Source organism: Rissa tridactyla, chromosome 7, assembly GCF_028500815.1.
Source record: "Rissa tridactyla isolate bRisTri1 chromosome 7, bRisTri1.patW.cur.20221130, whole genome shotgun sequence".
NCBI lineage: Eukaryota > Metazoa > Chordata > Aves > Charadriiformes > Laridae > Rissa > Rissa tridactyla.
The window spans coordinates 12,340,548-12,354,666 of NC_071472.1; the positions used below are offsets into that span (position 1 = coordinate 12,340,548).

The window sequence follows — 14,119 nt, forward strand, 5'->3', positions numbered from 1 at the left end:
GTTTTATTTCACTTGTAAAAGAACTAAATTACTACATGATCTCCAGGGTGCAGGCATTATCATGTGCTTATTTGACATGACCTGCACAGGTTTATCAGAAGCAAATAGTACTCTTCCCACTGAAATCTGTTCCTTTTTTTCACTGCTAATGCAAGGGGAAGACTGTAAGGAGGAGCTCAGTGTTGTCCACCCAAATCAGGTGCTGCTGCAAACGCTGCTTGCAGAGAAATGCTCAGCCTCTGACTTTTTGAGACGTGCAACAAATTTATCTTTCCTGGATTAGTGGCAGTCTTAATGCAAAGATTTCCAGGTGAAATGCTATCCCGTTTGTTGCAGAGGCAGTGACACTGGCAACCACGTTGGACCCTTTTGAGCTGAACTTTTCTAAATCTGCACTCCGAGCTTTGTTAGAACAGACCAATAAATGTTAAGGAACTTCCAGAGGATAAAATATCTTTCTTCTTTATTTAGAAGTGGAAACTGTGAAAGATTTTCTAAACAAATGGTTCTTAACATGCCAGGAAGATGCCTTCTTAAGTAGCTGGAAAAATGTTTTCAGTAAACAACTTGCTGCTTGTCTAATAGTAACTTTGCAGTGTAAGCTCACTATTAATTTTCTGGAGCGGTAGCTCATCTTTATCACTTCGCTTCAGCATTCCAAAAAGAAATTGTTTCCGTAATCTGTCAAAAGAGTTGCTGGGCCATTATTACTTTAAATGGCTATTAAGAAACGAACAGACAAAACTTAGGTCAGTGAAATTGGTGCTAAAGATAAGAATTTCAAGTTATAATCTGCATTAGTTGCTGGATTTTGTTTTCTGACTACAGGCAAGGGGCTAGTTCTCCTTACAAGTATTTCCATGACAAGGCAACCGATTCACAGTATAAAACTGTGGTAGAAAAAGAAAACTATTTTACCCTTATAAGTTTGCCACAGCACATTCAGAAATATGAAAATAGGTTCATTGAAACATTGGAATGGGTACTGTTACACTGGGGTTTGGAAATGACAAAGTGAGCAGAGGCTTAACTGATACCTGTCTGGTAATTTACCAAATGCATGGAATGGGTCGATCCTAACACAACATTTAAGATTTTATCCAGTAATTCCATCATGCAATTCTTAAAAAAAAAAAAATAAATAAAGCCAGCCAAAACAACCCAAGGGTTTTTTTCCTCTCTAAAATCTCCTTCTATTTAGCCTCATCCCTCAAAAGCTGGGTGTGACATGCAGTATGGCTCTGCCCAGAGAGCTAAATGTCTTTATAAGCACTGACTCCTGGGGCAGCAGGGAGCGGTGGTGTTTCCACATGAAGCGATGGCTCCGTATCCGTAGCAGTCTCTTTAGCATGAAAATGATCTCTCAATACTGCAGCTTTAATCTCTGGACATAGGCCAAAATATTATCTAACGTAGCACAAGAGCTGCACAATACTATTTGTGGTAATACTATGCAGAGGTCACCTTTGCAAACTTCGATCAAGTATTGAAGGGAGATGGGATTGTTATTGCTCTGACTGCCCAAGTCTGTCCTCTGGAAGCTTAACGGGGTGAAGAAAAGATGTGCATCTCCCATATATTGGCAGTGAGCTAAAGAAATACTTCACAGACCCTTCATTCGTATAAATGCCTTTTTAGCAACTGCTGAATTGGCTGATAGATTCTTGTACTTACTACATAGTCAAAAAAGAGGCAACTTAGCAATCAGTGTCTGGAACCCGAAGTTTAGACCTGCAGCCTGGATGAGATTTTTTTTCCCTTTCTAAAACATTATAGAGAACGATGACGTTGTCATAAATAGGAAAATGCTTAAATATTGAAGTGGAGATTGATTTAAGGCCCTGCAGGATGCTTTGTGGATTCCAGGACAGAGATTTTACTTCAATTTACCGGGCCATGACAGCTGATGTGCACGAGGCACAACGGTCTCTCACTGCGCAGCAGCGGTGCCAGCTCTCCAGTGCTAGCAGGCACAAACCTTGTCTCTTCACTAAAGTAAGCCTCAAAGACAGAGAACAGTCATGGTAAAGTTGGTTTGCGTGGGCATTTTTTGGTATGTTAATCTTTCAGCTTCCTGTAACTCACACCTATTATATGTTCACAAATGGGTTTATGCCACCTTACACATTTATAAAGTCATGCTTCACTGTTGCATTTGAATGTACCCCATCTGATGGAACATGAGACAGCAAATGCTTTCTGTTCTGATTTACCTCCTTCTGCCTGAGAAGAAAGAAACCTTTTATCTTCATCTCGTGTATTATTACTAGGAAGTTTCTGAAGTATACACATAAGATTCTAGACTCTGCTGTACTGCACACAACTTCCAGAAATGGTAAAAGATTTAGTATCTGCTTTGTCTGACGCTTCAATGTGTGTGTGTTTCTGCTTTCCTTATAGAAGTAAAATCCTTAGGAACAAATTCCAAATCAGATTTTGAATGTAATTAGTGACAAAAGAGTAGCAAAATAACTTTGGAGGAGGAGATTATACTAATATTATTCATTTAGTACCTCACTTTGTTTGATACCGGTTTCTTTTTCTACCAATCTGTTCTGTGATACTCAGTAGCATCATGATATTTTTCTATACAGCATTTTCAGAACCCTAGTAAGTTCCACTTATTTTTCCGTGTTTCAAATACATGTACTCCTGTTGAAATGTGACTGGCTGTTGTAACTGGTTAACATGATTGTACCGAGAAAGCAAATTAAGTCTGTAAAATTTAATAAAGAATAGGTTATTATGTAAATTGCATGCCAGAAGAAGACCTGGAAAACGGAATAACTTGGAGTTCTAAAGAATAAGCAACCTTTCATAAGCAACCTGTCCGTTTTTACTGAAAGGGTGATATATACAGGAATCAAAAGTATCTGGATGCACAAAGGTACAGTATAATAAAGGACAACGCTCAACTGGAGAAAGATACTCTGCAAAAATGACATCGTGATGTTCTGTAATTGCCTTTCACTGGCAATTTATCAGTTATATTGCGTAAAAAGCCTCGGAAGCTCAACTTCGGTTATAAAAGAGTATTATTTCCATTTCATGCATCATCATGACTGATTGAGAACATAAAGACCTAATTACTTTTGGATGCATCTGCATAACTCTGCAGCCTGCAGTGATGTTTTATCTGGCTATATAATTCAGGGTGGTTTTGTTTACAAAATAGCCCTGTGGATTTCATGATGCATCTTTCTTCTTGGGCTCTCTCTGCAGGAGTAAGTGGAATAAAATGTACAAAAGAGCTTGTTCGACGGTAAAGCACCAGGAAAAAAAAAAAAGCTCTTCAACTGAATTTGGTGTGAAAATTGCGGTATTATTTATGCAGAACTAGACGAGTCATTTAACAAACTAGTATGCTCCACTTGCTCCACTTTCACCTAATGCTAGTTCTCTCCTCAAAAACGTCTTGGGAAAAGAGAAAGAAACAGCAAAAAATTCCCTTTCAGTTTTGCAGTCAAAAGTCTCGTTTCCTTCCCACAAGGCTATCTGTAGTTAGCTCTGAGTCCTTTTTTTTTTCTTAAAGGCGGCTTTTACTGATAAAGATCTGCAGAGCATAGGAGATGTCACACACAATTTTAATTTGCTCCTCGGGTAATTTGCAAATTGACGCTGTTTGTTTTGTGTCTGTCTGTCTCTTCCATCCCCAGGGTCAGCGGACTTTCTCCTTTCATGGGAGACAACGACAATGAAACCCTAGCCAATGTCACCTCAGCAACGTGGGACTTCGACGATGAGGCTTTTGATGAAATCTCCGATGATGCCAAGGACTTTATCAGCAATCTACTAAAGAAAGATATGAAGTAAAGCTGTGGGACTTGATACACTTTCTATGTTTGCATTTAGCTGATACTTGCCATTCTTGTTTCCCCACCGTGAATCTCCGCGTTGATGCAGGCACCTCTGGCGATACTTTATAAGGAGCTGTGTGTGCCCGTCTGTCTCTGTGTGCAGCTCCCGTTTATTTTACGCGCAGGGCACAGGTCTGAATGGAGCGCTTTCTTTGAATCGCCTGCTTGGTCTGCTTTTCCCTTCCCTCGGGCAAGATGCACCCTGAGGTTTTCTGTGACTACTCTTACCTTCACTGTTGTGTGACACAGATTCCTGCATGACATGTTCTGTCTTGATCTGAACGGGTTGCAATTTTGCCAGATTTATTTCCATGTGTTGCTTTTAAGTGCGGTACCTCTGAGTAGGCAGCTTTCCTACAAATGTAGTAATTGGTCAAGAAAAAAAAAAATACTAGTTGGAAGCCCTGTTTACAGCAGACTCTGAAGAAACCAAGGAAAGAAAATGTACTTCTTCCAGTGAGTTTGCAGTTGGATGGATGGAGAACAAAGGGTTATTTATCTGTGTACGATAAACAAAGCGAAGAATGGGTGTGGCTTGATTAGAGATTTGGACGTTTCTGTTTTGTTAAATGTTCCGTGCTGCAGGAAGGAGGAGATTAAGTGGTGGGAAAGGGGAAATCTCTGCAAGTGAAGGAAAGGAGAGCTGGGAGAGGGTTCTGCCAGCATGAGGTAGCTGAATCACTGCCATTGTGGCTCTGCTGTATGTGTTCCGTGCCTAAAACATATGGCTTTACATGCTTTGTTTTATAATGTTTTATTAACACTTAAAAATGCACAGTTTTCTCACAAAAAGCCCTACAGAAATTGTGAAAGTGAGCTTAAGAAGTAAGTACAGCTGGGAAAACAGTGCCATGTGATGTATGTCGATAAATTTAGGAAACAGAAAAATCAGCTCTCAGAAAAGAGCGCACAAAATAATGTTAAAGCAGGTAGGTTCAACTATCGTTAATGGCAACGCTGACTAATCTTTTTATATAAAAACAGGAGTCGCTTAAATTGTACTCAATGTCTTCAGCATCCTTGGCTGCAAAAAGACACCAAAAACATGGAAGCCAAAAAACTTTCCAAAGATAGGATGAAGAAATATATGGCCAGAAGAAAATGGCAGGTAATGAAGAGGACATAGAATTGGGCTAGTTACTCTAATAAGTCTCTTTATTTCTAAGGTTTACGATTCTGAGAAACACATCATGCCAGGTGGTTTCTGCTGCTGGTGAAAACTCCAGTGTGGCCAGAGTATGAATGCGGTAAAGCAGGTTTGGTTCCTACGGGTGTGCAGTAGGAGAGTGCACGTCTGCCTATATATATATATATATATATATATATAAAAAACACGTGGTGATTCCATTTCAGGTTACTAAAAGGCATATGAGTTCAAGTACGGTTTTTCGTATTCTTTTGGAGGTATGCCCATCTCTCCTGCCCGCCCTCTCCATGCCTCTGAGGGCTGGGGGATTATGTTATCCTTAACAAACCTGAACAGCTAGGGAAAAGCTTTTCCACCTGGCCTCTCTAAAGAGACCTCATTTTATGGTAGTTTCATTCTCCTAAACCAGCAGTTCTGTCCTGTTGGAGCACCAAGCTTCTCATGGATTCAGTCAGATTGGTTTAATAATTTTCTTTGATGTATTTGGTCTCCATATCTTCTTTTTTCTTAATGCTGGAACTGTCGTAGCAGGTCTGTCTGTGCTGTTCTGATAGCTAGGGGAGTCGATGTAATAAAATCCTGCATTCAGCCTTATCAGTAGCCTACAACATATTCTTTTACGTAAATCTACCTTATATTTCCTCTTATGTTCTACTGTACATGTTTCTTAGAGCTCATGCAAGCTGTACAAGTGTCCGTACTAGAGGCAACGTAGTTTGAGCATATTTTAGTATCCTGGCGGTCGACTCTCAAGCCTGTCAGAGGTTTGCTTCCATCATGCAGATGGTACTTTCTCATTCATTTCGTATTAGCTGGTTATTCATCCTTGGTGAAACTCAGTCCAGCCCATATGGCGTTCGAGGGAGCCGTCCGCCACCAGAGTTAAGTTCCAGTTAAACAGGACGTAGCTTTTTCGCCGGCCCTCCTCTCACACAGTGCTTTTTATCCGCAGCTAACAGAGACATTCATTTAGGTATGAGTTCATCAGGGGAAGTTTATATCTGCAACTAAATTTGGTAATTCAGACCAGCCTGCTCTGTCTCTGCTAAAACAACAGGGCTATATATAAGCAGTTTGTCCAACAATTCCAGTGTGGTTTGCAGAGATCCCAGATAATTTGTCCGAAGCACAATTGTTACAGAAAATCACATGCCTTTTGGATTGGATTGATCAGAAGCCTTTTATGTTATGTCTTAGAAAACAGGCCATGCTGTCCGAGCAATAGGAAGGCTGTCGTCCATGGCAATGATTTCTGGTATGAGTGGGAGGAAGGCCTCTGGGAGCTCGCCTACCAGCCCTATAAATGCAGACAAAGTAGAGAACGAAGGTAAGGAATTTTGCTGCACCGTATTTTTACCTCTCTCTGTCTCTACTAAAACTTCTAGCAAAATTCTAGAGACCAGTTGATAAGTTGGTTATTCCTGCTCTCTCTCTCTCGGTTTTTCTTTTTTTTTTTTTAAAGAAATCTATCAAAAAATCATTGTTCTCCTATTGTTCTGCTACTCAAAATGCCCCAGTATAAGTATGGGCAGTAAACTCTTCTCTTTTTAAAGCCAAAGAATTAAGGCAGATTTGTCAGCTGCACTTTCTATCGGTTTGGGAATGCATGTTTATACAAAGATTACAGTGATGCATTGCCTTCTCACGCAATCCAGCAAGCAATAAATTATTAACTCTTGCTGTAACCGGGACATGTACTCTGCATTAACTGTGCTCCTCACACGGGCATTTAAGAGCAAAATAATGTGTTGACAGTATTTCCCTCCGTCCCCATTTGAAATGTGGATTTGTGGTGTGTGACAATCAGGGGTGCAGATGTTTGACACTTTTGAAAATCAGGAAAGCAGTTTTGACAGATCCAGATGGGCTGCGGGCCTGATACAAGTTGAACTGGTTTACCCCTCTGACTAGCAAAAGTCCAGGTTCAGTTCGAAACAAATTCAAGGGAAAAATAAAGATGATTTGTAGCGTGAAGGCCTGCACGTTAATTTCATTCTATTTATGGTCTGAATCTTTGTCCAGCTGCAAAGGCTTGGCACAAAACTAAGCAGCTACCGTCCTCACTGTCCCACTAGCCTCACAGAGTTAAATGAAATAAAAGATGCTTTCACTACCATCTGGTAATTAAAAATTAAAATGCATCTTTTGAGAACACGCCCTGTAAAATAATTAACTATCTCTTCGCTCTCCTCCAGATGCTTTCCTTGAAGAAGTGGCTGAAGAAAAGCCCCATGTAAAGCCATATTTTACTAAAACAATCCTTGACATAGAGGTTGTGGAAGGAAGTGCTGCTAGATTTGACTGCAAAATTGAAGGTACTTTGAATTAGCCTGTCTCTTTCTTTCTTTCCTTCCTTCCTTGCCAGCTTTCTGCGCTGTGCTCTTGTTTAACAACTTCTTTTTTTCCCCCCTGTATTATTGTTGAGTTGGTGCCATTTTGCTTTACCAATATCTGCATGTCACAGCACGAATGTGTTGCAATAACAGAGATTATCTGGAGCTGCACGGGCTTGTTCTGTGCTTGCCATAGAACAGAAGTCTCCAAAAGTCAATGTGTGAATCACTAATTCAGAATAGCAAGTGCAAACAGTAAGATGTTTTCTGAGGGTAGAAACAGTAAAAACAAGACACGATGTAGTACCACAAACTGCAAGAATAAGAGACTGCTAACCTGAAACAAAGAATAAGTAGGAAGTCACTTGTCTGAAACGACAGACAAGTTTCAGGTGACTTCAGAATAACTTTGAGGCATACATACATTGTATTAAAGGCAAAGAAGCCCCTAACAATGTATTTGCATGAGAAGTAACGATAATATCATTGTAGTGGTTACAAAAGCCACATCTAGAAAATACTGTATTGTTACTTTTCTTTTTAACTTATGAGTTCAAGAAAGAAAACTCAGACTGGAATATGCAGATAGGAAGAATAAGTTTATGAGAAAGCATTTAAGGAGCTTGGGCTTGGTCAGTCTAACAGTCTGCAGGCCAAGACCACGATCACTTCTATTGCAATGAGATCGAACCTTCTGTATCATGGCTGTTGATGAAACCTAGAAATCAGGAAGAGAAGAGCTGTTAAAATGGATAGAGTTGGTACTATACTGCATGTGTTTAAGTTAGACAACTTTGATTCTTAAAACGAGGTTCAGAAACTGCCTCACTGACATTCTGCTTGTTTGTTTCTGTGCTCCTAATCTCTTTCACTGCCTGTGTTTCCTACCTCACAGCGGGGATGTGAGGATGGATTATTGTTGCTGATGGATGCTCAGCGTGAGGGGTATGTGCATAAGTACTGCATGGAATAAAATAGATGGATGTACCACAGCTGATGTTCTAAACTTTCCAGTGTATCACTGTAATGTTCGTTGCGTGTTAGGGATTCCTGAACTTTATTTCTGCCCAGTGGGAAGTCATCCTCCCGTCACAGTCCAGAACTTGGCTGAGGCAAAAAGCCTTCAATTTGCTATGGCAGCCAAGAGTACTGTATAAGGGATTGTTCTCCAGCTTGCATTGTACAGCCCTGCCCTGGGTGCTTCGAGTACAGCACAGCCATTTGTTTCACACAAGGCTCCAGAACTCCTGTTGAGATGCAGAATCAAAATGCTTTTCTTAGACTCCCTCACTTATCCCGACAAACACGAATAGGAAACGGGAGTGCCACAGTCACCGTGCAGGACAGGCTGGTGCGTAAGGAACAGATTAGGAGGAGGGAAATTCAGAATAGCCACAACAGAGCAACCTGAGGAGGATATCAAATTGTAGTTGTAGCCCAAAGCACCTTACCCTTGAAATTCGAAATTTCAGTGTTGGGAACTGTGGTTTCCACAAAAGCTGCAGCATAAGGTAAGCCTCAAATACGCTATTAAGAGTCCCCCACCGGCTGATGTCCGAGACACACAAAAGGTGTCTGCAGCCACTGCTAATGTAGTAGAAAGCAGAATCTAGGGAGTACCTCAGTGCTAACTTTCAATCTTTTGCTATTCATAATAAAGTTGTTTCAGGTAAATGTGAAGTAAAAAAGCATCTACGTTTATTTTAAATAGAACTCAATTAAATATTTGCATGTCAACATGTTGGCGTGTCCATACGCAGACGTGGAATGAAAGTTTAGAGGAATTACAGATTAGTTAATACTTGTTCATTGCAGTTGCTGTTCTCTCTCCACTCTTGCAGGCTATCCTGACCCTGAGGTAATGTGGTACAAAGATGATCAGCCTGTCAAGGAGTCCCGTCACTTCCAGATAGATTACGATGAGGAGGGGAACTGTTCTTTGACTATTTCTGAAGTATGTGGGGACGATGATGCCAAATACACCTGCAAAGCTGTTAACAGCCTTGGAGAAGCCACGTGCACCGCAGAACTCCTTGTGGAAACAATGGGAAAAGAAGGAGAAGACGAAGATGAGGAGGAGGAAGAATGAAACAAGGCTCAAAGGAAAAAAAATTGAAAAAAGTATATTTAAAGACTCTCCTTATAAGGCTCAGAAAAACAAGTTATCAAAAGCACCTTGTGTGATACGTAGGTCTTTGGGGGGTTGTTTTTTCAGCATGATCAGTTGACACCTGTTTGCTTTATGTATGGGCATTAATTCAAATCAGCAGGCAATTTTAAGTTGCTCGCATGATTGGATTTACTTTAAGAAAATTATCAACTAAGTTGCCCAGTTTATTGTTATAATCAAATGTATGGAAAACAATTCTACAGTTACATTCTGAACATCTTAAAGAAAAACAGTCTATTCGCTGAGCTCATTGCTCTATTCCATCACTTTCCTGCAGCTAAGTTGGCACTCCAAGGTCTACTTTGCAAGGAACCGTTTGCCAGACACACAGTGAATCTCCCCAGTCCTAAGGAAGAGGCTGCTCCCCGAGCAGTACCTTCTATAAGGGAAGGTCTGACACAGCCGGCATTGCGATTTGTGTGTTGGTATGGTTCGTTTTTCATTTGTTTTAAACAGAATTTCACAGTCCTAACTTAAAACTACTGCCCTTTCTCAGTGCACTGTTAGTCCCGTTGTAATACTGGCTAAAGTTAAAGATCCAGGTGGTTTCCTGAGATACTTCTGATCTTGCTTTTAATCACCTTGTCACCTTTCCCTTATAGAACCTGTCACTTCAGCGCAGTTACAGCTGCCTACTTAAGAAACAGACTGAAAACACAAAGACTGAGAATATTTTCTGGTGTTCTGGTCAGTCTAATAATGACTTGCGATTCATGTATATGCTGCTGTGAAAAAAAAACCAGGTTATTGCACAATCAGTGACTTCTATGTGCATGTGTGTGAATGGAATCCCAGGTTAGTTAAAGTTCTACTGGCATTTATTTGGCAATTGCAAAACAGATTTCAACTGATGATAAGCTGGAACTCCCACAGATTTTTGGAGTAGCCAAAAAGATAGTAGCCTGGATTACAAACTCCTTTATACTTAGCAGTTTCCAAAGAATCTTAACCTATATAGGACCTATTTCTACCTTATGAGCTTGACTGTCTTGTTTTTGTCTTGAACCTGCACCAGTAAGGCTGTTGCATTTTTTAAAAATGCAAAAAATCAAAACAAAACAAAAAAATCCAAGCCCCGGGTGTTTGTTTTTTCCTCAGAAATGGTTAATGCACTCAGATTTAGTAACTTTGCTTTCCTTTCACAGTATTGGCACTTTTTAATTTTTTTTTGTTGCTGTTCAGAGGTAATATCAGAGGCTGCAAGGTGATATGCATAATCCAAAACCAGTGTGTCTTATATCTGTGTATCATTCCAAAAGTGATTCTTTTTCTCTTCCACTTTTTGTGTGTAAAGTGCAACCATTTGCATTTCAAAGGTTACCTCTTTAAAAAAAAAAACATTACCTTAAAACCTCACCATTAAGTAGTCAGTGTACTTTAATACAGGTGTGTACAATATCAGCCTTAGGTTGTTTGATATTACCTAGTTGTGTATGTGTTTCATATGATTTGCTCTTCTACATTCAAAGCTCAACTAATGTGGACGACACGATGGTTTTTAACTGCTTTACTCTTTGTTGCTAAGTTCAGATTGCCAGCATGTCTTTTCCTTTTGAATTGATAAAAACCTCTTGTTATACTAAACACAGTATTGCCACAATTCCTTATACAGAAAGGTTTTGAATCTGATTTAGAGCATACAGAGCTTTTCTCACGTTTTTTTTTTTAAATGTTTTAGGCAACAACGGGGTGTATTTTGTACCTTAATAAAAATATGCTAATGTTCTCCCAGTTTGTTAAACCATCAGAATTACAAAGATGAGAACGCTACGGCTGTAGTTACTCACAGTTCCTAAATAAATAATACCACAAAGCACGCTCCTTGTATACTCTATTGCAGGCGTCACTGTGTTCACGTTGGCTAAGTGTGGCAATAACAGCGGGCTCCTGTTCTGTCCCGAGAGCTGCTTGGCCCAAAAATGGATGAGGTGGCAACAGTGAAACCTCCTTGATCTTTGTGGTGCTGCTGGACTCCTCCTGCCCCACCAGCGCCCGTTACCACTGTGCAGAGGCTGCTCTGCCCGAGTGCCACCAGGCACAGCCCAGGGCTGACACTGGTTGCAGCCGTGTGCTCTGCCGCACGTCTCCAGCCTCATCGCGTCCTTCACAGAAGCGTAAACGCGGACGGGGCACCATGACAGCTGTGGTTTTCTTTTACAGCTGAGAATTCCCTTACGGCAGTTCAGAAAGACTGTAAGAGCAAGAGAAAAAAATTCAGGGAAGTCTAAATGTAGATGTGTACTTACACCAATGGTCCTAGAAAGTGTAAAGATGAAGATATTTAGCAAATATGCACGTGCTACCTGTATGCAGGCTTCTAACGTGCAGTTCAACACATGCAGAACCACACAGAAACTCCCCAAAATGAAGACTGTGAAACATCCTGCTTGTAGCAACAAGTTTCTTGAGCAAATCTTAAGCCCTTGACACAGTCGTCTTTGCAAGACATGCTCTGCTGTCCTGTGAATGTACCTAACTTTATCCACCGAGTGCCAGTTTCCGTTCAGGTAGGCACATCCCTACGGCAGTAGAAGGTCTGGCTCTGATGGCCTGGCCTGTGGGCACGGCAAGGTCTGCGGAGACACGTACTAGGTATCAACACCCACAGACACAGTATTGGTGTTCCCGCACAGATCTTCCCTTCCCTCTTCTCCTTTACCAGTCCTTCAGTGTCCCACAGGCTATAAACTGCCTATTTTTCTTTTTCCCCAAGGATATAACTAGCTTACCATCTCCCTGATGCCTCCTATTAACATCCCTTCTAGTCTGTGGGAAACAATGACCTCTACTTTAAAAATTATGTGATACAAATATCTAATTCAACTCTGAGCAACTGACTCCAACCTGTATTTGACCTTGAATTTTTTGTTTTGCTTGAAGAATAGAAGATTATTCTGTTTCCACTGAAGAAGGATATTCTATGTACTTGAAACCCTGTCTAATTTTGCCAGCCATCCGGATTGGTCTAATAAAAGGTATTACCTCTTCCTATAAACCTTGTCTTGCTCATGTAATGTTTGCAGAGAGCCACTTGTGGGGCGTGGGAGGGCGGAAACGATCCCCATAGCAGAGGTTATGCAAGACATTGGTACTGCCCAAGACGCACCCCTTAATTCTTCTTGGATTTCTTTCGTACAAAATTCAGTCTTCTGTGAAGACATGGAAAATTTGGGACTGGCCGCTGGTTTTCTCTACTCGTGTTTCTGGATTTGCAGAAACTTAATTTACTTAATGGCAGGTCTGTCCAGCCACCCAAGCATCATGTGCATATTTCTGGTTGATGAGGAGACCTTCACTAATTGTCTGTGTGGCATGCAAAGGCTTCTTTATCGCTGTTTCCCTTTGCTCACCAGAAAGTTGGCACAGGGCTTCATAGCTCGCTCCTCTGCAGAGTGCCAGGCTTCAAATGCAGAAAAATTTTTAGCTGCATACATGAATAAGGAATGATCTGTTTCCCTAAGATTTCTTGGAATACTTATTGGAACATTGCACTAAAACATTGCTGTTTGAAAATTAAAATCTCATAAACCATCTTTGAATTTTGAGCGCTGTTGACTGCAAGAGACGTGCATGTAACGCCATGAATTTATTAGGCCACATAAACACGTGAAGGCAGAATTTGCTGGGAGGGGGAGGGAGGCTTTTGCTGTTATTCTGCACTGCTCATAAAGGAACTGCACCGTAACCAGCGTGAAAAATAAACTGAGGATTGCTTCTGCAAGTTGAGAAGTACCTCCACTGAATACCTGCAATTTCTGTAGGAAAAGGAAACATAACTTATTTTCATCCTTTCATTGTAGCTCTTTGGAAAGGTAGTTCTAGCTCCATCTGCCCTAAAGAGGACGCTGGAATTTGTGTTGCGGCCAAAGTAACGCTATCCAGGTTTTTGCTACTGTGTAAAACTTCAGCAGAAAATGAGTTACAGCGCTCGGCTTCAGCAGCTTATTAAAGTGATGAAAACCTACTAAATATTTCTAAAATAACCTTCCCTTGGAAACTAACGCTATTAATTTCTCCAAGGAAATGACAGACCTATTTCTTCCTGCGGCAGTGAGACCGCAAAGGGGCATTTTTAACCTGTTTTTATTAAAACGTGACCGAAAATGTCATTTAACCCCGGGGCGGGGAGCGCCAGGCCCGGCCGTGCCCAGCAGCGCTGCCGTGAGGGGAAATACCCCAGCCACCCGCCGCCGCTCGCGGTTCACCTCTCCGAGCTCCGCGGGCACCGGAGGGTCCGGCCGTGACCGGCAGCTTGCCTCGGGCACCGGACCTGGGGGCTCCGTCCCGCCGGTGCCTGCCCACAGTGCCCTGCCCGCCTCCAAGATGGCGGCGGCGGCGGCGGGAGGAGGCGGGGAGGAGGCGGGGCGGCCCCGCCCCCCGGCCCCACCGTAGGCTGAGAGCGGGCGGAGGCCGCGGGAGCGCCGCAACATGGCGGCGTCTGGCAGCGGCGGCAGCCGGGCGGATAACGGCTACGGCAGCCAGCACCCGCGGCGGCGGAAGGGCCCGGGCGCCCTGGCCACGGCCTACCTGGTTATCTACAACGTGGTGATGACGGCGGGGTAAGGAGGCCGGCGGGGGTTTCCCTGGCCGGGGCGCGCCGCCCGCCTGCGCC

General features: G+C 42.1%; 2 protein-coding genes across 7 annotated transcripts in view; both read left to right on the forward strand.

The window, feature by feature from the left end:
• Window positions 1-11,323, forward strand: part of MYLK (myosin light chain kinase) — a 219,919-nt gene extending 208,596 nt beyond the window's left edge. For all 5 annotated transcript variants that reach the window (XM_054210264.1, XM_054210267.1, XM_054210266.1 and 2 more), the window contains 5 exons: window positions 3,657-3,809; window positions 4,842-4,965; window positions 6,202-6,331; window positions 7,200-7,319; window positions 9,179-11,323. In XM_054210264.1, coding sequence (XP_054066239.1) covers window positions 3,657-3,809; window positions 4,842-4,965; window positions 6,202-6,331; window positions 7,200-7,319; window positions 9,179-9,426 — 775 coding nt within the window. In that variant the 3' untranslated portion in view covers window positions 9,427-11,323. The remainder of the gene's footprint in view (window positions 1-3,656; window positions 3,810-4,841; window positions 4,966-6,201; window positions 6,332-7,199; window positions 7,320-9,178) is intronic.
• Window positions 11,324-13,892: 2,569 nt separating this feature from the next.
• The window catches only part of HACD2 (3-hydroxyacyl-CoA dehydratase 2), a 28,518-nt gene continuing 28,291 nt past the window's right edge, over window positions 13,893-14,119 (forward strand). The window contains exon 1 of one of the 2 annotated variants that reach the window (XM_054210270.1): window positions 13,893-14,066. In XM_054210270.1, the coding sequence (XP_054066245.1) occupies window positions 13,936-14,066 (131 nt within the window). In that variant the 5' untranslated portion in view covers window positions 13,893-13,935. The remainder of the gene's footprint in view (window positions 14,067-14,119) is intronic. The other variant, XM_054210272.1, reaches the window with a different exon arrangement.